The sequence below is a fragment of the Dama dama genome, chromosome 5 (assembly GCF_033118175.1).
Source record: "Dama dama isolate Ldn47 chromosome 5, ASM3311817v1, whole genome shotgun sequence".
Taxonomy (NCBI): domain Eukaryota; kingdom Metazoa; phylum Chordata; class Mammalia; order Artiodactyla; family Cervidae; genus Dama; species Dama dama.
In genome coordinates this window covers 117732362-117752796 of record NC_083685.1, presented here as the reverse complement: position 1 = coordinate 117752796, position 20435 = coordinate 117732362, and the positions used below count along the sequence as shown (strand labels likewise).

Sequence of the window (20435 nt, the reverse complement as noted above, 5' to 3'; positions counted from 1 at the left end):
CCCCCCTGCATTGGGAATGCAGAGTCTTAACCACTGGACCACCAGGGAAGTGGTTCAGGATGGAGGGGACACATGTATACCTATGGCTGATTCATATTAATGTATGGCAAAAACCATCACAATATTGTAATTATCCTCCAGTTTCCTGTAGTATTTGAAAGGAAACCTTAGATTCAAATGATTCTTTAAGAAGAAAAATATGCAGAACAGGTCATTGTTCCACATTTGCTTGCTGTGACATGCATGCAGCTCTGCAGATGTTTATTCCAGGGGCCCTATTTTACGAGTGAATGAGAAGGTGCCCCTCTTGGAGGTCATGTCCCCTTAAGCCTAGGAGGAAGCATGGCTCCTCAACCCTGCTGTAGATGTCCAGCTGCCCTTCCCTGGCTCCTGCCAGCGGCCTGTGTCTTAACTGGAACCTTTCTGGTGCAGGACACACTTTGGGACCTGAGGCCTCCATGTCAGATAAGCTGAATAAGCTCTAGAGAACCAGGAAAATCCACAGTAGAGGAGGAGACCCTGAGAGTGAGCAAACACTGACCAGCAAAGATAAGCTCGGGAGCAGGCACTGAAACCCCCTCTGTGTCCACGTCTTGTTTTTGGTGAGCAGCTTGGATTTGGTAGTGTCCTCTTCATCTCTGTTGATATGCGGCACCTTTAAGTGGCCAGAACGAATCGAATGGACACCTTCCTCCTGCTGTGTTTTCTTGGAAACATGCCTTCTCGCTCTCCCTGGCACGCTCAACTTCTGGGATGCACTGGAGGCACTGGGTTATAACTGCTGCTTGTCTGTTTCAGGAGGGTGAGGGCTAGGCACCCTCATTTCCTGTCTCTTGCATCAGTCTGTTTGTGAGAGTGTACCAAGAGGTGATTAATGGGGACGATCACCATGTGCTCACCAACCGAAAGTTCCTCCTGTTTCCTGAAATGCTCTTGGTTTTAATGAATTGTTTGTTTGCTGCCCACAGACCACATGTGGTGTGTGCGCCTCTGTTGTTGTGAACACCGGTCCGCCTTCATGTGGGAGCTGGGCCTGCAAAGCAAAGTCAACACATGATAAGGCTTGAAAGGGTTTCCTTCATCTGAGAATCCCAGCTGACCCAGGGAATTAGACAGCTGTCTGTCACCATAAGCAAAGCCTATATCCAGAGTCACATCACAGCATTTGCCGTCCTCGACCCTAGCTTTGAAGTTTTGTGGGCAGCATGGCTTGTAGCCTGTGGGGTCCCAGTGGCTGGAAATACCGCATTGCCTGGGATTTCAGCTCTGTTACAGTACTGCCAGGTCATTGGCCTCCATCCACCCGGTGGACTCAGGATTGTCCTTGTGATCTGTGCCCAGGAGAAATTCTGTCACTCAGATGACGGCAAATATTGGGTTGGCCAGACAGTTCGTTTGGGTCTTTCTGTACCATCAAGGGGACAAATCTGAACAATCTTCTCAGCCAACCCAATATTAAAATGACTTGAAGGAAAAACTGTGTTTCCTCTTTCAAAGGTAATGCCTACTTTTGTAGAAATTTGGGGAAATGTGGAAAAGGTGGGGAAGTCATTTATATTTCCAACAAAGGCAACTTACAATTTAGCACTTTTTTTGACCTTTCCGTCTCGTTTTTTTTCTTTTTTTACACACAAAGGTTTTTGTTTTTTTTTTTTTCTCAGCTGCATTAATACTCTAGGTACAATGTTATTTTTTTTCTCCTGAACATATATAGTTGTAAAACTTTATAAGCCCTTTTAGAAGCTCTAAGAATCTCCCTGCAATTCAGGAGACCTGGGTTCGATTGCTGGATTGGGAAGATCTGGAGAAGGAAATGGCTACCCTCTCCAGTGTTCTTGTCTGGAGAATTCTATGGACAGAGGAGCCTGGCGGGCTACAGTCCATGGGGTTGCAAAGAGTTGGACATGACTGAGTGACTTTAGAAGTCTTAATTTTCTGCCAAGTGGACATTCCATAATTTAACCACATCCCTGAACAGTTAGGTCATCTGTGATGCTACTGTGAAGATCTTTGTTCAGAAGGCATTTTATATATTTTGTGTTGTTTTTAAACCAGACTTTATAGACATGGAATTAATGGATCAAAGGGGATCAAGCAGAATGAACACTCAAAGGCTCTAAAGTCATCATATTGCTGGCCCAAAGGGATGTATCCATTTACCATCCAGTCAAATTCTCATCAACAGCAAAACTGCTTCTTAAGCCACAGTTTTGCTTTCCCAATGGAAATATCTAGCACCACGCCAGGTACCTGACCCAGAGATGGTTTAGGTTTAGAAGTCCTTAATGTGTCCGATAGTGACACTGTGACCCGTTGTCCACTGTGGGTTGTCACTGTGCTTCCTTATATGTCCAGCCTCCAAGTCACAGGCATGTTTTCCTGAGAGCAGTTCCATCCTGCCCTCAGCCCTCTCTCCAATCTCAGCAACAGACCTAAGAGCTTGCATGAGTGATGCATCTCTGCATATGTGTGTGCATGTGCGTGTGCATGTACTCAGTCATTAAGTTGTGTCCAACTCTTGTCTAACCCCATGGACTGTAGCTCACCTGGCTCCTCTGTCCATGGGATTATCCCAGCAATAATACTCAAGTGGGTTCCCATGCTCTCCTTCAGGGGATCTTCCCGACCCAGGGGTTGAACCTGCATCTCCTGTATTGCAGGTGGGTTCTTTACCGCTGAGCCACCAGGGAAGCACCCCCCCCCCCCCCGCCCCCACAGCCCCGCTCCCAAGAGCATACATTTGTATTTTTGTGTGAGTTTTCTAAAGTGCCTTCACCTACGTTTTCTCATGTAGATAAATTTATTGGTCCATCTTGTGAGCTGGACCTAGGAACTGTAGGAATCTTGACATTTTAGAGTCTGACAGCACCTCTGTTGTTCTTTTGCACAGATCCAGTCCTGCAGGTTCCAACACACGTGGAAGAGTAAGTGTTCTGATTTGCCACACACTCCCCTTTGGTTCATTTTCTGTTTTCCTCAGTCAGTGTTTATGCAGCTAGTTGCTGGGAGCACATGTGTACATAGATATTAATAGTAAGTAGAATGAGAATAACTGAGACATAGAAAGACTCATGGGTACTTTGAAAGAAGCCTGCATTGGGAAGAGGGTGGTCAGTTCCTCGAGGGGCGAGGTGGGGAGGCAGGGGTGTTAAAAAGGCTTCTTTGAGATGTAATTTAAGGTAAGTTTGAGCTTAAGCTTCCAAAGTCCTCAAAAGGGCCCAGGCATCTTTGGATCTCTGCCCCATTCACTGTGCTAAACTGTGGAGAGGAGACAAGAAAATGACTTGTTACTAGAGTGTGTATGTTGGAGTAAAAGTTTGGATGGCATCTCTGAGAGCCTCAAATGATGCTCTAAACTGGGGAGAGAAAAGATTCAGCCAGGGGTTTCTGCGTGACTGGTCGTCATTCAGTGGTTAGCAGGTTAGTGTCACAAAAGAGCACCTTGAACCTGCTCCCTGAGAAGCAGTGGGTGAGAACCCGGCCCATCCCCTAGGCAGCTTCTTTCTCATGTCAAGCTGTCAGTGTCTGCTTTTATTGCCTCCTAAAAATAAATGTTTGTGGAACACCAAAGACACATTTGTTCTCCCTGTTTAGGTACCATGCCATGCTATTAAACATTAATTGTTGAGGTCCGTATGTGCAGCTGACTTGGAAACTGAAAAGCAGACTTGCTGGGTCCTTTTCCCCTATTGTACCTTTAGCCAGCATGCTTTGACCAAATGATGATTTACCCTTCTGAGGTTTTGAACTAGTTTTCCACTGTCGGTTGTTTTTTTTTTTTTCCACGTCAAGTATAGTATAGACCAGGGGTCCCCAGCCTCTGAGATCTAATGCCTGATGATCTGAGGTGGAGCTGGTGTAATAATAATAGACATAAAGTGCACAATAGATGGAATGTACTTGAATCATCCTGAACCACACCCTCCCCCCTACCCACCACCCCACTGTCCATGGAAAAATCGTCTCCCGCAAAACTGGTCCCTGGTACCAAAAAAAGGTTGGGGACCATTGGAGATTACCAGAAGGATATTTTATTATCTGTGGCTAAGATGAAAAAGAAGTGGATGGAATTGTTTTATACACACACACCCCTCCCTACCAATCATGGTTTTGCCTGGCTTTGGTATTTTATTCTGTGCCCTGGGCTGTAATCTGTCACTAATACTTACTGCTTGATCTGCAGGCCTGCCTTCCTCCCAGATCCCAATGATGGCAGCCTGTACACGCTTGGGGGCAAGAACAACGAAGGCCTGACGGTGAGTGTATTTAGCTTCTTGGTGCTCCGGAGGTTCTAGACCACTGACTTCAACCGCAGCTGTACATCAAGATCACCTGAGAACTTACAAAAAATTCTGGGAATCTGAATCAGGTGGTCCAGACTGGCACCTGGGCAGAGGTGTCTTTTCATAGCTCCCTCGATGAGCTTTTAAATGTATAGCCCAGAGTTTAAAAACACTGATCTGTACTAACAGGTTCTCAGGGCTCACCCAGCACACTGGAAGGATGTGATATTCCTTCAGGAAGAGGACTCACTTTATCTAGTGATTTATTATTATTATCTTTTTTTTTTAAATTTTTTGGCCACCTGGCATGCAAGATCTTAGTTCTCCGACCAGGGATCAAACCCATGCTCCCTGCAGTGGAAGTGCAGTCTTAACCTCTGGACCACCAGGGAAATCCCTAACTTTAGTGATTCTTAATTTGGGGGAGCAGTGTAGTTTGCAAAACTGTACACTCCCCCAATAGACATCCCCTTGGTGGGGGTGGGTGGGTTATATTCCATTCCTACCTCCATTTGAGAATAGACCAGTGGTTCACAACCTTAGCTGCACATTGTAATAACCTGAAAATCTCTAAAAAAATACTGTCTAGGTCCCAATCCTAAAGTCCCCATTTGATTGACCTAGGTTGTCAGGATTTTTTTAAAAAGCTCACCAGAAAGAGAATTTAGAAATGGGCCCACACATATGGTCATCTCCACAGCAGAGGTATGGAAAGTGTGCCCAGAGAGGTGAAGGAATGTGCCCAAGGCCAAAGCACCAGGTGGAGGGGGGCTCCATGAACCCCCGCCTTCCAGAGGCTGCTCTTGCCACCACCCGCAAACCGCCTGGTGTGGTTTAGCAGCTCCAAGAACGTGGTTTCCAGCCTGGGCCTCGAATCAGGAGGCCAAAGTGGCCACACTCAGCCAGACACTGCAGACTGGAAAACACTCCAGACTGAAAACCTTCTAATCCTCAGAAACACCTGGAAGAAGCCCACTCAGGACAGCCTCTCCAGGGCATACTTTTTTCTGCTAAGGCTTAGTTTAAACATTGGGATGACAGGAAAATCCTCATAATTGGTTCCTGAAAATTCTGTTGACTTTGCTTTCTTGGCAAGAAAGGTGACAGTTGTCATGAGGCAGGTATCCACGGGATGGTTTCAAGAACACAGAATGTTCCAAAAATAAAGTGCTCTGAAACAAACTCGAACCCAAAGAGCTTGTCAGATGTCAGCTGTCAACTCTGAAAGATCGGTTTTTATGATGAAATGCAGTTGAAACATGCAGACTGCTCTGAGTTTCTTTTCCCGGCACCTACCATAACTTCCTTTTAATACCAAAAAGCCCAATCTTCTTCTGTTTTTCAGTAGGAGAATTCGTTGCTAGAGAAAAACCAAAACTTCTCTTCCTTCCCCAAACTCTCCTGTGTTGCCCACAGAGTGATGGCTTCTCTTTTCCCTCGAGCCCGCCCTTCAGGAGTCTCCTGGTTGACTCCCACTCTGAGGGGTGTTTTCTACTCCCGTCTGAGCAGCTCTGGGACAGTTTTCCAAGACAGGGCAATTCTCCCTTCCGCCCCCACCCCCCAAACCTTAGGATTTCAAAGATTGTGTAGTTCTCTCCATATTTGTGTGTCTTTTCAGAAAAGGTCAAAGAGCCCCAGAAGGGCTCTGGACTAGAGACTTCCAGGGGGCGTGTCACAGAAAAGACCCAGTGTGGCCGGCACCCAGGACCTGGAAGCCAAGGTGCCCCCTTCTCCTTGGTTTCCAGTTAGGAAAACCCCCATGTGCCATCTCTTTTTAGCAGAATTGGGTAACAGAAACAGACTGCAGTGAAATTGTAATCATTGCACAAGACCTTGTTAACTTTTTTTTGCTTTGCTTTTTTTTTTTTCCCTTTGGTTTGTTTTAAAGAAACTTCCCTTTACGATCCCTGAGTTGGTGCAGGCATCTCCGTGCCGAAGCTCAGATGGCATTCTCTACATGGGTAAGAGTTCCTGACGCTGATCCCTTTTGGAAGCGAACGCCGCAATCTGGGAAGGTGGTGGGTCTGAGAGAGAGGAGATGTGTGTATAGTCATTCCTCTACCCACCCTTCTGGGGAAGGCCTTTCTTGCCTCGGTTGTGCTGGTTCAGGCCAGGATTAGCTGACCAGTTAAGAAAGGGTTCCCCCTGCCACCCCACTTGGGAGCAGATCTGACACCATTCATATGGTTACTCATTGAACAAGCTTTCAGCTGCTGTGTTGACCTACCCCTGCGATTTACAGATTGCAACATACCCAGAAGCAACTGGATGAAATTTAAAGTGAATTACAGTAGTCGGAGCCAAGAAAGGGAAGCCAGGTTCTGCCTATTAATTATAGGGCTTTCTTAGTATTTCCTGCTATCAGAATATTGGATAAAAACAGCACTTAACAGCTTGCTTAGATAAGCCGCCTTCATACCTACAGGGGTCACGTCTTTCAAAGCATCAGATCAGCTGCTTTTCTTTGACCAGGTTGCTGCCAAAATGTCAATAAAAATGCATTTGTGACACAAAGGAGAGCTGTATTTATCTTGAAAGCATAGTAGTAATAATATCCTGTATTTATAAAGCAGCTTTCTTTCTGAGGAACTGAAAGTGCTTACGGCCTGTTCATGCCTTGGAGGCTTTTTATGTGTGTTTCTGGGTCTCAAGCACAGGGCCTGGCTGGATTTTACATCTTTGTCTAAGGAGACTGGGGCTCTTCTTTCCACACCTTCAGAGTGAGGAAGCCCCTGGCCCAGGGATTCAGGGGAAGTGATCAACAGAGGCTTTCTCTGTGCTCTGAGCCATGCCCGGGCCCTTCTGAACATCGTCTCACCATCTGTAGTCACTGTTATCTGGCTGATCTTCCAGCTCTGACCAACAATTCGTTACTTAGGGTGCATTTAAAGTTGTGGCAGTTGCCCCGACCCATCCATTAAAGTGGTAGCTGGGTCACGCAGACTGTCAACGGTCCTTGTAGTAACCAGACGGGTGCCCAGGCCAGACAGAAAGGGATTCTGGCCACAGCTGTTGGGTGATGTTTTATCTCCATCTTCAGATCTTTTTCATATTAAGATTTGTCGCTGGGAGCAGGAAGTTAGGATCCATGGACGAGTTTCAGACGTGTGGACTGGCACGCACGCTCCCTCTGTTAGAACTAGGTGTAGCTTTAGCAGATTCACGTGCCCTGTGAGCTTGCTGGCATCTCGGTACTCGGCTTCCAAGAGTCCCTTGAAATAGGAAACATAGCCAATAAGGTAGGAAGAGACGAGTGTGCAGAGAGAAGGCTTGTCTTTGGAAGACAGACCTTACAAAACAGAAACGTGCACATCACAGTGAAGGTGTTGACCTTCAGGCAGGAGCTGTGTTTATCTTGAAATCATAGTGGAAATAATACCCTGTATTGGGCTTCCCTGGTGGCTCAGTGGTAAAGAATCTGCCTGCCAGTGCAGGAGACACGGGTTCCATCCCTGATCCGGGAAGAATCCACCTGCCTCGGAGCAACTAATCCCGAGCACTGCAACTACTGAGCCTGTGCTCAAAGCCCAGGAGCTGCCACTACTGTAGCCCCTGCTCTGCAGCAAGAGAAGCCACTGCAATGAGAAGCCTGTGCCCCGCAACTAGAGAAAGCCTGCACACAGCAATGAAGACCCAGCACAACCAAAAATAAACAAACAGATAATAAAATTATTAAAACAATACGGAGTGTTTATAAAACAGTTTTCTCAGGAACTTGCCATTACCAGGATGCCCTGGTGTATGTAACCATAGGTTTGAGTTTTGCTAATTGTGTTGTTTAGCTACGCTGTCCACCAGCTCATACCTTTTAATCAGCTGACCGAGAGGAGGGGTGTAGCGTGTGGCTGGGGAGTCACTTACTTACTGGTCGAGGCCGAGATAACTTTGGCCTCATTAGCACGTAGTTGCCACCAGCTCTACTGCCCAGTCACAGTTACCAGCTAATTAGAGTTATAAAATAGTGTCTGTAGATCCTCTTTACATGAGGGCTCATTAGTAGGGATGTTGAGATGTGTGAATGATGGTTACCAGGGAGATGAGCCCCTGGGTGCATTTCTGGATTAATATAGATCCTAGTCTATGGGAAAAGGTTTGTCTTAACAGGCCAGATTTTTCATATTTAAGGCTACTCATCAGAGCAATAAAATCTGTGAGTTGTTATGTTATTAGGCGTGGAGACATTTTTATACCACGACTAGGTTATTAAGTTGTTATAGAAACCAGTGGCCCAAGAAGCTTTATTATCTGCCCATTACCATTAACCTGGTCACCCACAGAGCATCAAAGAAGTGTCTTCAACCTCGTGAGAATCTCAGGCCTGTTTCTCAGCTCAGAGAGCATCTTGGGCTTCTCATTTGGTGGGGATATTTTTTTTTTCCATGTTGGGTGAGTGTTAACCACCACGTGTCCTTGTGACCTTGTAGGTAAAAAGCAGGACATTTGGTATGTTATCGACCTCCTGACCGGGGAGAAGCAGCAGACCCTGTCATCAGCCTTTGCAGACAGCCTCTGCCCATCAGCCTCTCTGCTGTATCTGGGGCGAACAGGTAAGAAGGAACCATTGATCGTGTACAGCCTGCCTGATTGCAATGACCTGAGATAGCCTTCCCTTGGGGTCTCTGCCTCCAGGCTTCATTCTCTGGAACACACCCAGAGGGGTCTGGTCCACACACAGGTTTCCAGGTTGTTCCCCTTTATGATACCCGCTGGGAGCTCCCCGTTGCCCGGGGATTATGAAGCTCCTGTGATACAGCCCCCATCTCTGCGGCTGCCTCAGCCTCAGCCTCAGCTGTCCACACCGCCCATCGCTGGCCCTTTCTAGGCATCAGCAGCCTCCCCACCACACCATCTCTCACCTCCTCTCTCTTCAGCCCTCTCCTCCTTCTCAACTCTTGTCGCCAAGCATTTCTAAATCGTATTTGCCCTCCTGCCTAGACTGTTGGCTTCCTGAGGGCAGGACTTGGTCTTGTTCGCCTGCCGAGTCTCCACGCCTGGCATGATGCTGACAGGTGGGGGGGGCTCAGAGGCCGCAGCGAGTGAATGGGTGGGCGGGCGGCCCTTCCCTCCAGGGACCCGCCTTCCAAATTTCACAGGCGCCGCCCTGACCTACACCGCTGCTCCATGAGAGCTGTGGAACGGACAGCTGAAATAGAGCTACAAGGGGAAGCAGGTCGATGGAGGATCACCTTGAATCTTTCTGAGGCCCCAGAGGAGGGTCTTACAGCCTCATCTTTGCTTTGATCTTGTCCCCTGAAGCCATTTTTTACTGGAAGCACCTGAACCTGATCTTTGCCCTAAGGCCTTTTTCTTTTAATTAATTTATTTTGGCTGTGCTGGGTCTTTGCTGCTGCGTGTGGACTTTCTCTAGTTGCAGCAGACGGGGGCTACCCTTCATTACAGTGCACGGGCTTCTCATAGTGGTGGTTTCTCTTGTGGAGCACAGGCTCTAGGGAGCGTCGGCTTCAATAGTTGTGGCGCACAGCCTTAGTTGCCCTGAAGTGTGTGTGATATTAGTTCCCAGACCAGGGATCGAACTTGTGTTCCTTGCATTAGCAGGCAGATTATTAACCACTGGACCACCTGCAAAGTCCTGCCCTAAGGCCATTTTTTATGTTGAGAGTGTTTTCCAGCTGGAGCATCAGTCCCGGACCCTCTATATTTCCTCTACATTCAACTTGAAAACGGAGTGGTTTCCTCTTTAGCTTATCGGCCTTGTGTCGTACCAACGCAGTTAAGAGAAACCATTTGGCGTGTTCTGCATCCTGCCTGGAAATCTCCTTAGTCAGAGCCACAAGTTCATCACTTGCTTAAATCTTTCTATTTTTCCAGTTACAGCAAGAAGTGGTCTTACTAATAACTGTGTCACCACCACCTAACCTGGCTCATCGTTTTCCGCTTCCATCAGCTGTTCCCTTACTGCTCCTCCAGCCTCCATCTGCCTCCCAGTCCCAAAGTCGGTGCCGCGTGTTTTAGGTTTCTGTCATGGCACCATCCCACATCTAGGTACCGATTTCTAATGTCCGCTCTCTGTTGTATAGTAAGCCACCCGAAAACTTAAGTGGCTTAAAACACCACCAGGACATTGCTCATGATTCGGGAGCCTTGAGTTCAAGGGCACAGCATGGGCGGCCTGTCTCTGCTCCACAGGCTGTGGGCCGGGTTCGCTCATGCGTTCGGGACTCCAGTCCTCCTCCCCGTGGCCTCTGTCTCCCCACATGGACAGCCTGGACTTTCTCAGACGCCGTTTGGGGAGGGTTCGTCTGTTGTGATTTAGATGAGGTCAGCACCCCCGCAGGTGGCGGGGCCCCTGCAGGTCACAGGCCGCTGTGTGTTCCCCTCTCAGAATACACCATTACCATGTACGACACCAAGACCCGCGAGCTGCGCTGGAACGCCACCTACTTCGACTACGCGGCCGCGCTGCCCGAGGACGACGGGGACTACAGTGAGTAGGCCGCCCAGCCTCCCTGGCATGGCGCAGTCGGGCGGGCACTTATGCCCCATGGGGAAACGAGGGTTCCAGAAAGCCGAATTTCCTTTTAAGACCTTCTTGGTCACCAGATTTTGGACTTCCCATGGACTTGTAGTAAATACTTAAACAGTCAACGGGGTTTTTGTTTTCTTTTTTTCTTTTTTGGCTGTACCACATGGCTTGCAGGATCTTAGTTCCCCGACCAGGGATCGAACCCAGGCCCCCTGCAGTGAAAGTATGAGTTCTAGCCCCTGGACTGCCAGGGAATTCCCTTTTATTTATCTATTTTTTAACAGCCAGTGTGTAAGGCAGGGGCCTGAGGGAGAAGTATGAAGGGAACCCAGGTAAAACAGTGGCGAGTTTACCCTGAGAGGAGGGAGGACACACTTCGTGGAGTCCCTCTGTCGCAGGAGTTGACTACAAGCCCATGGGAAGCAGAATTAAATGTCAGATTGATATGAACAACCACGTCCATAACTGTGGCTCATTCCCAAGTTATTTCTCTAGGAAGCATTCCCCCAACTCAAATGAAAACTAAAAGCCAGTTTTGCCATCTTAACACCGGTACCCGAAAGTCTGACAGATGTCCTCTGGGGTCTCCTGCGGCCAGTATGAAAACTAAAAGCCAGTTTTGCCATCTTAACACCAGTACCCGAAAGTCTGACAGATGTCCTCTGGGGTCTCCTGCGGCCAGTGTCAGTGGTCAGCCCTGACTGTCCAGCTTGATTGGTAGCTTTGAAAGGATGGCTGTAAGATGCCAGGTTCTCAGGATCTCCTCTGGTTCCCTTCTCTGCACTATTTACTCCCACTAATTGTGTGCGTATTGTGTTAGTCACTCAGTCGTGTCCGACTCTTGCAGCCCCATGGACTGTAGCCCGCCAGGCTCCTCTGTCCATGGAATTCTCCAGGCAAGAATGCTGGAGTGGGTTGCCATTCCCTTCTCCAGGGGATCTTCCCGACCCAGGGATGGAGCCTCCGTCTCTTGCACTGCAGAGAGATTCTTTACCATCTGAGCCACCAGGGAAACCCACTAATTGACTCGAATTACCAAGTGAAAAAAGAACACCGCCACGTGAGAGGGTGACCCTGTCTCCCGTTTATAAACCAGGCAGCTCTCGCTGTCATAGAGCCTGAGCAGATTCATTGAAAGGCACTAGAGTTGTTGGGAGGCATTCTGAGAACACTCCAGAAGGCCTGTTTCCTCTGGCCGGGTGACTGCAGCTTGGCAGGAGCATGGAGGATGTGGTTGCAAGCTGAGGTGAGTCTTGACACGCTGTGTTTATCTGATCCTTACAGAGATGTCCCACTTTGTGTCCAATGGCGATGGGCTGGTGGTGACGGTGGACAGCGAGTCTGGGGACGTCCTGTGGATCCAAAACTACGCTTCGCCCGTGGTGGCCTTTTACATCTGGCAGCACGAGGGTCTGCGGAAGGTGATGCACATCAACGTCGCCGTGGAGACCCTGCGCTACCTGACCTTCATGTCGGGGGAGGTGGGGCGCATCACCAAGTGGAAGTACCCATTCCCCAAGGAGACGGAGGCCAAGAGCAAGCTGACGTGAGTCCAGGACTCGGGGTGGAAAGGGGGCAGCCGTGGCCCTGGCGTTCTGGTCCTGCAGCAGTGTGCTGTACCATGAACTGGGTGCCAGGGCATGGGGCAGACACCCCTGAAGCCATGAGGAATATAAACAGCCAAGAACAGCTTGTTCAAAAACCTCGGAATCTTAAGAAGTAGGCACCCGTGGATACTTCAGATTCTTGAATATTAAATACATTGAAATTATGGGTGCTAGGGTGCTTAGTCACTCAGTCCCGTCCAACTCTTTGCGACCCCATGGCCTGTAGCCCACCAGGTTCCTCTATCCATGGGATTTCCCAGGCAGGAATACTGGAGTGGGTTGCCATTTCCTTCTCCAGGGGGTCTTCCCAACCCAGGGATCAAACCCACATCTGCTGTATCTCCTGCATTGCAAGCAGATTCTTTACCCGCTGAGCCACTGGGGAAGCCAAAATTATGGGAGGATATAGGAAAGAGACTGCCAGTGTAACTGCAGTGCAATTAAATCTATTGTGGTGGGAATATGAGAGAGGTTGTTTATTTTTTAACTTTCTGTATTTTCCAAAAAATTTTTTGTAAGTTGTATTTGCTTTAAAAATCAGGAAAAAAGTGTCAGAGTATGTGTGTATCTAAGACTCAGGCCCGTGCTCTCCACCCCCACCTGTGAATAGCCTGTCAGGCTAACTCAGCTTAGCCTTGCTGAACCTCAGTTTCCCATTTTGCCGAGCCGTGGAGAAGATCAAGTGAGCGTGTAATGTTCTCTGAGTTCATAGCACTGTTCAAATAAGGTGTTTGTTGAGAGAGGTGTAGAGAGTTTAGTGGGTGACCCACCCCCCAGCCTGGCTGTTGAGAGTAACCCTGGTTAGCAGGGTCTGGATGTGCAGCCTCATGTTCTCACACTCATGACGACCACGGACAAAGCCAGGTCCCCTCCCCTCAGTGACCCCGACAGGGACAGACCACCCACCAGAAGTCTCACCCAGTTGGAATTTCCCTTTGTGCACCCCCTTTGCTTCAGGCGTTCAGATGAGACTTTTCTCCAGGCTTCTGTAGAACCTCTAGAATCTTTAGGCATCCACAAGCCATCATGGTGGGGATTCTGGTGGCAGGTCAGTCATCAACTGCTGGCCGGGCCGTCTTAGAGGCTGTGGGGTGGCTACACGCACTCCAGCCTTCAGTCTCCCCCGGATGATCACTGCTCAGGGTCCCTTCTGAGGGCAGACCCACCGGGGCAGACCCGCCACCTGCAAATGAGGAAACCCGGGCTGCCGGCAGGCGGCCCGTCAAAGGCATCAGTGACATCAGGGCTGGTGGTCCTGCTCTCCTCACGCCCAGGGCAGTCCCCTTGCCTCTCACCCTCTCCACGCACGCTTAGAGCTTGGCGGTTCATGTGCTTCTTCCTCGGGGTGGTAGTCAGGGCTGTGACTCTCTCCAGAAAGCCCTCTTTTGTGGGTCCAGAGCTTAAATGACAGTGGAATGCATGTATCTGTTTGTTTCCTCCTAGGCCCACCCTCTATGTGGGGAAATACTCCACCAGCCTCTACGCTTCCCCCTCGATGGTACACGAGGGCGTCGCCGTTGTGGTAAGTCCACTCTGGGGGCTCGGGGGTGGGGCTCACGGAGGCAACCTCGAAGCACTCCTGTTCCATTTCAGCAAAAAACAACTGAGTTATATACAAGCATCCTGTTAAGGACACAAGACACATCCTAAATCCTCAGAGATAATTTGTGCACGTACCATGTTCTACCTCATCAGCAGAGTCTTCTGACTAAGGCAGCCTCCTGGGCCTGGGAAGCCCGGGTTACTCCCCTTGGCTTTTGGATTCAAGTCTGGACTCCCCAGCTGGGGCTCAGGCCCTTCGCAGGCTAGCCCCGCGGTGCCCATCCACCCCACAGCCGGTGTCACTGTGGGGACTGCACTGTCCCTCCCCTCCCCGAGTTCCAAGAGTTTCCTGTCCATCTTTCTCGGCCCTTGTTGGGGCTGCGCCTCACACTTTGATTGTTCTCCTTTCTTCCCTTTTCCTCCTCAAATCCTGAGCATCCTTTGGTGACTAGTCCAGCCTCTTCCAGCCTTGCCAGTTTGCCTCAAGCGCCCCGTCTCTGAGAATCTGAGGCATCACCGTCCGGGCTGCTGTTTTGGTCCTTACGGTGTTTGAGCTATTTGGTTGGCATCTCCTGTCTTCCCAGTGAGTCTGTCAGCTGCTCGGGGCAGGGCCTGCCAGGGTCCAGCAGTGCCCGAGCCAGCACTGGGCTTGCAGTTGGAGCGTTCGCACCCCGGTCACTTGTACCATGTATGAATTCCATCACTTATATCTGCTTGTCACAGTAGCCTTGTGGAATTCCGCACACACCCTTCCTGTTTCCCTGTTCCTAGATTTAAAGAGATGTCCACATTTCAAAAGACGCCCAAGGAACTTCCCTGGCGTCCCAGTGGTTAAGACTCCACACTTCCCCTGAAGGGGGCACAGGTTCAATCCCTGGCCCAGGAACTAAGATCCTACATGCCGCACAGTGTAGCATAAATAAGTAAATAAATAAATAAAAAGACAGCCGAATTTTAAAAGACATCAGGGCAGCATTGTCATATCCTAGGGGAAGGGCTGCTCCTGCCCGTCTTGGGGACTTTGAATCCCGCTCTGCCTTCCCAGAGTTGGTGATGGACAGGGAAGTCTGGCGTGCTGCAGTCCATGTGGTCACAAAAAGTCCGACACGACTGAGCGGCTGAACTGAACTGCCTTCCCAGCCAGCTCCGCACAGGAATACTGCTGTCCTCCTGGCCGCCCCTAGCCTCACTCCGGTCTGTCTTCACAGCCCCGGGGCAGCACCCTTCCTTTGCTGGAAGGCCCCCAGACCGACGGTGTCACCATCGGGGACAAAGGGGAGTGTGTGATCACGCCCAGCACAGACCTGAAGTTCGACCCCGGGCTCAAAGGCAAGAGCAAGCTCAACTACCTGCGGAACTACTGGCTACTCATCGGTAAGTCAGCTCCCCGGGTCGCCGGCGACGACCTGCTGCCCCCTTGTGGCCAAGAGACGACATTACCAGTCACAGCGCTCAGCTCTGTGCTCGGCGCCTGTCCACGCTGGTCTTTCAGACCGCGGGCTATTTCACCCCCAAGGAAAACAAACCAGGCTAGCTGTATTACCAAGTCAGTTCTCAGAAATCATTTCACTAATGTCCCAAAACACCAGTACTAAATACTGCAAGCTCTGTGCGCTGATCTGACATGTGCTGGATGTCTGTGCCAGGCACTTTGGACTATTTCCTGATTTCCCACAAATGACACCTTTGCAAGGTCAGCTCCCTTGTTATATCCAGTTAAGAGTTAAGGAAGCAGGCATCCTCTGTGGAGGAATTCACTTGGGAGTTGGTGTTGGGTGAGCAGGAGGGGTTGGAGAGGAAAGAGTTGAAGACCCAGGAGGGTAGAAGAGAGTCAGAGGCTGGAGTGAGGTCCAGGAGCCTCAGCAGGCAGAAGTCCCGGGGGTGTGGGATGGTCCCTTTTCCCTTCTCTTCGTTTCTGCTGCCATCCCTGATGGCCCCCAGGCTTGGAGGCCCCTGTGAGTCAGTGTGACCGAGGAAGGCAGAGGTGACAGGAGCTGTTGGTGAGCATCCCAAGCAATTAGAGCAAGACGGAGTTTTCTTGATCAGATTTGCCCTTCCTGTGTGGCGTCCACTCCCCGATTCTGCCGTCCCCTGCCCCAGAGTGGGTGCAGTACAGGGGCTGATGAACTTTCTCCCCACCATTCTCTCCCAGTGCTCGTGCGGACTGGGGCCCGGGCAGACAGAGGTCAGACCTGGGGCGCCGGGAAAGGGAGGTGGGGCCGCCTAGGAGCCTGCAGACCCGGGAGGCAGCCAGGCAGTGGCATCTGGATGGGGGGTTACTCTAATTACTTGGGAGGCTCGCCAGAGACACAGCTCCTGTCACCTCTGCCTTCATCAGTCACACTCACTGCCTTCGGGTGTCATATGTCCGTTTACGCACCAAGAGGGGGCGTAACTGGGCATCACAGAGAGGAAGCTTGATGTCCTGGAGTCCCCTTACCATCACCCAGGCCTTGTTGTTCTTGTTCATCCTGACTCCTTGTTCCATTCTTCTTCTGGTTATTACTTTTACCAAATAATGGGTAGAGGAGATAACAAAATAATTCTACCCTTTTTTCTGAATGGATGTAGTTTGGAAAGCAGGTTGTGAATGGGCCCAAAGTGGAGGATAAAAAGAACTGATGGGTAGAGGCCATTAAAATCATAGGGCCACTTGGTCTTATAAAGCAGTTATAGGTTGCATTGACTGTCTACCAGTGGTTAAGAATGAAAAATTATTGGAAACTGGGCTTCCTTGTGGGTCCAATGGTTAAGAATCTGCCTGCTAATGCAGGGGACATGGGTTCTATCCCTGCCCCAGAAAGATCCCACGTACCTTGGGGCCACTAAACCTGTCTGCCACAACTGCTGGAGCCCAAGCGCTTAGAACCTGTGCTCTGCCACAAAAGAACCCATCACAGAGAGAAGCCCATGCACTGCCCCCACTCCCCACAACTGGAGAAAGCCCACGTGTGGCAACAGAGACCCAGCCCAGCCAAAGATAAAATTTTTAAAAAAAAAGTTACTGGAAACTGAGGAAATATATATGCGAGACCGTGAAAGATCCAAAAAAAAGTCTTCATGGCTCTGTTGGAAAATCAGAAGACCAGGTCCTGTTTGCACAGAAATGTTTCAGGATCTCACAGTCACGTTTATAGCCCAGTGGGTTCAGAGTGCCCTCCGTGATGCTGCTAAAGGCTCCGCTAGGGGAAGGCCTGTTTATAAGGACTGTGGGCGGAAGAGGGAATTCGGGCTCATCACAGAGTGTTGGGTGGTACCCGGCCAAGGGACAGGACTTGGAACCCTGAGAGCAGCGGGCAGAGTGCCACAGTGCAGGGTGGCATGTGGAGGGGCAACCTTACTCCTCTTAGCTTGAGGGTCTCCTGTTCGCGAGCCTCAGAGGTACCTGGAGACACTCCCAGGTCAGATCCCTGGGCCCCACTGGCAGGTGTGAGTCAGAGGTCTGAGGCAGGCAACCAGTTCAGGAAATCCTGCCATCTCAGTGTTCCTTGAAAGAGGAGGGGAACTTGATGGTGCCTCATAACAAACCTAGGCTTCCCTTAATGAGCAGTGTTGACGGTGTAGATAGAGAACTGACCTAGAGAGAGAGTTCAAAGGGATTTCTCCAGATGAGAAGTATACATAGTTCAGACTAGCTCTTGGGGGTTTCCCTGGGGGCTCAGATGGCAAAGAATCCACCTGCAATGCAGCAGACCTGAGTTCAATCCTTGGGTCAGAAAGATCCCCTGGAGAAGGGACTGGCAATCCACTCCAGTATTCTTGCCTGGAGAATCCCATGGACAGAGGAGGGCGCCCCAGCTCTCATCGCGGGCGCCTCTCTGGGTGGCGACTGATGTCTCAGTTGAGCATCGAGTGCGGCCACCGCATGGGGAAACCGTTCTCATTAGAGGCCATGCTTCCTCTGGCAGGACACCACGAAACCCCACTGTCTGCGTCCACCAAAATGCTGGAGCGCTTCCCCAACAACCTGCCCAAACACCGGGAGAACGTGATTCCCGCCGACTCGGAGAAGAAGAGCTTTGAGGAGGTGAGTGGGGACATGGACGGTCAGGCACCGGCGCCCGAGTCAGGAGCTGGGGGATATGGCGTCTATCCTGCCTTTAGGCCCCGCAGTCCACTCAGGAGGGGAAGGGGTGCAGGGGAATCCACGGCAGACAAAGTGCGGAGGGCCGACGGCCGGGAGAGGGCCTGTGGGAGAGGCGGTGGGCGTGCTGGAGGGAAGCAGGCAGAGGTGAAGGCCCGGAGCGGGGTTAGCCCTGTGCGTCCAGCTCCGGGGCTGAGGAGACAGCCTGACAGGATTGTAGGATGCCCGGCAGGGAGCCGTGGGAGACATGGTCAGGTGACCACGCAGGAGCCGTGTTCCAGGCGGGGCAGTGAGGGGAGAGCTGGCAGAGAGAGCAGGTGGGAGACTGAGGAGTTCTCAAGCCAGGCATGGCCTGCTCGGTCTGGCAGGGACCCAGGGCGCCTGCTTAGTGGGTGTGGGGCACTCAGGAACCCGCCCGACTCGGCCCAGGTCGCCCTCCTGAGCCCCGGGATATGAAGCCTTCTCTCAGGCTCTCAGCCGGAAGCAGACGACCACCCAAACTAGGATTCGAGGGGGGTTTCCTTCACACCATGGGCAGTGCTGGGGTTCTCAGAGCATTCTTGAGCCTGAAGCCAGTGAGGAGGGAGTGGAGCCTGGAGCTCCAGCAAAGACACCTCAAGACCCACAGAACTCCAGCCTGTCCCATCTGCTGGTGGGAGCCGGGGGGCGGGGAGACCATCGCTCCGCCCACGTGCGCAGCCTCTGGGGCGCAGAGTAGGTGTGGAGGCTGCAGGAGGGTGGGGGCTGGGGGTCGGGGCCCAGAGGTGGGGGCTGGGGGTCAGGGCCCAGAGGTGGGGGCTGGGGGTCAGGGCCCAGAGGTGGGGGCTGGGGCTGGGGGTCCAGAGGTGGGGGCTGGGGCTGGGGGCCCAGAGGTGGGGGCTGGGGCTGGGGGTCGGGGTCCAGAGGTGGGGGCTGGGGCTGGGGGTCAGGGCCCAGAGGTAGGGGCTGGGGCTGGGGGTCGGGGTCCAGAGGTGGGGGCTGGGGCTGGGGGTCCAGAGGTGGGGGCTGGGGCTGGGGGTCCAGAGGTGGGGGCTAGGGGTCAGAGCCCAGAGGTGGGGGCTGGGGCTGGGGGTCCAGAGGTGGGAGCTGGGGGTCGGGGCCCAGAGGTGGGGGCTGGGGCTGGGGGCCCAGAGGTGGGGGCTGGGGCTGGGGGTCGGGGCCCAGAGGTGGGGGCTGGGGCTGGGGGCCCAGAGGTGGGGGCTGGGGCTGGGGGTCCAGAGGTGGGGGCTAGGGGTCAGAGCCCAGAGGTGGGGGCTGGGGGTCGGGGCCCAGAGATGGGAGCTGGGGGTCGGGGCCCAGAGGTGGGGGCTGGGGCTGGGGGTCCAGAGGTGGGAGCTGGGGGTCGGGGCCCAGAGGTGGGGGCTGGGGCTGGGGGCCCAGAGGTGGGGGCTGGGGCTGGGGGTCGGGGCCCAGAGGTGGGGGCTGGGGCTGGGGGTCGGGGCCCAGAGGTGGGGGCTGGGGCTGGGGGTCGGGGCCCAGAGGTGGGGGCTGGGGGTCGGGGCCCAGAGGTGGGAGCTGGGGGTCGGGGCCCAGAGGTGGGGACTGGGGCTGGGGGTCCAGAGGCTGTTCGGGCTTGGCGGATACTGCAGCCCTGCCGGTGAGGGTCCTGTGACTCAGAAGGGCCTTTGGGCAGGGCCAGAGAAAGAGGGGAGTAACTGGCTGATGGGGGGGGGGGGGGGGCTGTGATCATATCAAATTCACATTAGAGATTTAGGTTTTAATTCAGAGAGAAACGGAAAGAAAATCACATGGACGTTTAAGATTCGGGGAAATGCTGAGTTGTCCCTCGTCTTCGGAGGCAGCCAGATTGGAGAGGGATCAGGGCCCTAAAATCTGCATCTGATTTTGATCTGAGTAAAGCCCAGCATATTTGTTATTAAACCCTAGAAAGCAAAAGTTTACAAAGAAAATTAAACAATACCCTTGATCTAACACCCAGAGATGGTCGTCATCGAGATTTTCCTATATAATCGTTCCATCTTGAGCAAAGAGTCCTTTGAAAGTCCGTTATAATACTCTGACGTGCATTTGTCTGGTATTAAGACTAACTTTTAAAAACAAACACACTTAAGCAAATATAACCGAATGAGCGGTGTTGTCTCTGGTCACATGGTCAGCACACATTCCTCAGCTGCCACCAGCCAGGCACACCCCACAGATGGCGAGGGCCCGAGGGAGGGGGGGGGAGGCGCGAGCACGTGGGGGGTGCCAAGGAGGCTGTGTGTCCGTCTCATCCAGCAAATAATTGTAGCACGCCTGGACGAGTAAATGTCCCAGAACAAACCAATGCATTTTTCTAGAAGTCCTACAGTTTCTGAAGAGTTTGGGCAAAAATTCCACTTTATCTGTGTTAATTTGCGGCTTAACAAAGGACCCTAATGCTTTTTAAAAACTTTGAAATATAGTGGACTGTTTGAATAAGTGTTTTTGTGTTT

At 51.6% G+C, this 20435-nt stretch overlaps 1 protein-coding gene across 1 annotated transcript in view; it reads left to right on the top strand.

The window, feature by feature from the left end:
• ERN1 (endoplasmic reticulum to nucleus signaling 1) overlaps positions 1-20435 on the top strand; it is an 83470-nt gene that overhangs the window by 44270 nt on the left and 18765 nt on the right. The window contains exons 3-11 of the mRNA XM_061144388.1: positions 2891-2924; positions 4184-4256; positions 6172-6244; positions 8708-8830; positions 10627-10728; positions 12052-12313; positions 13818-13896; positions 15125-15290; positions 17825-17943. Coding sequence (XP_061000371.1) covers positions 2891-2924; positions 4184-4256; positions 6172-6244; positions 8708-8830; positions 10627-10728; positions 12052-12313; positions 13818-13896; positions 15125-15290; positions 17825-17943 — 1031 coding nt within the window. The remainder of the gene's footprint in view (positions 1-2890; positions 2925-4183; positions 4257-6171; positions 6245-8707; positions 8831-10626; positions 10729-12051; positions 12314-13817; positions 13897-15124; positions 15291-17824; positions 17944-20435) is intronic.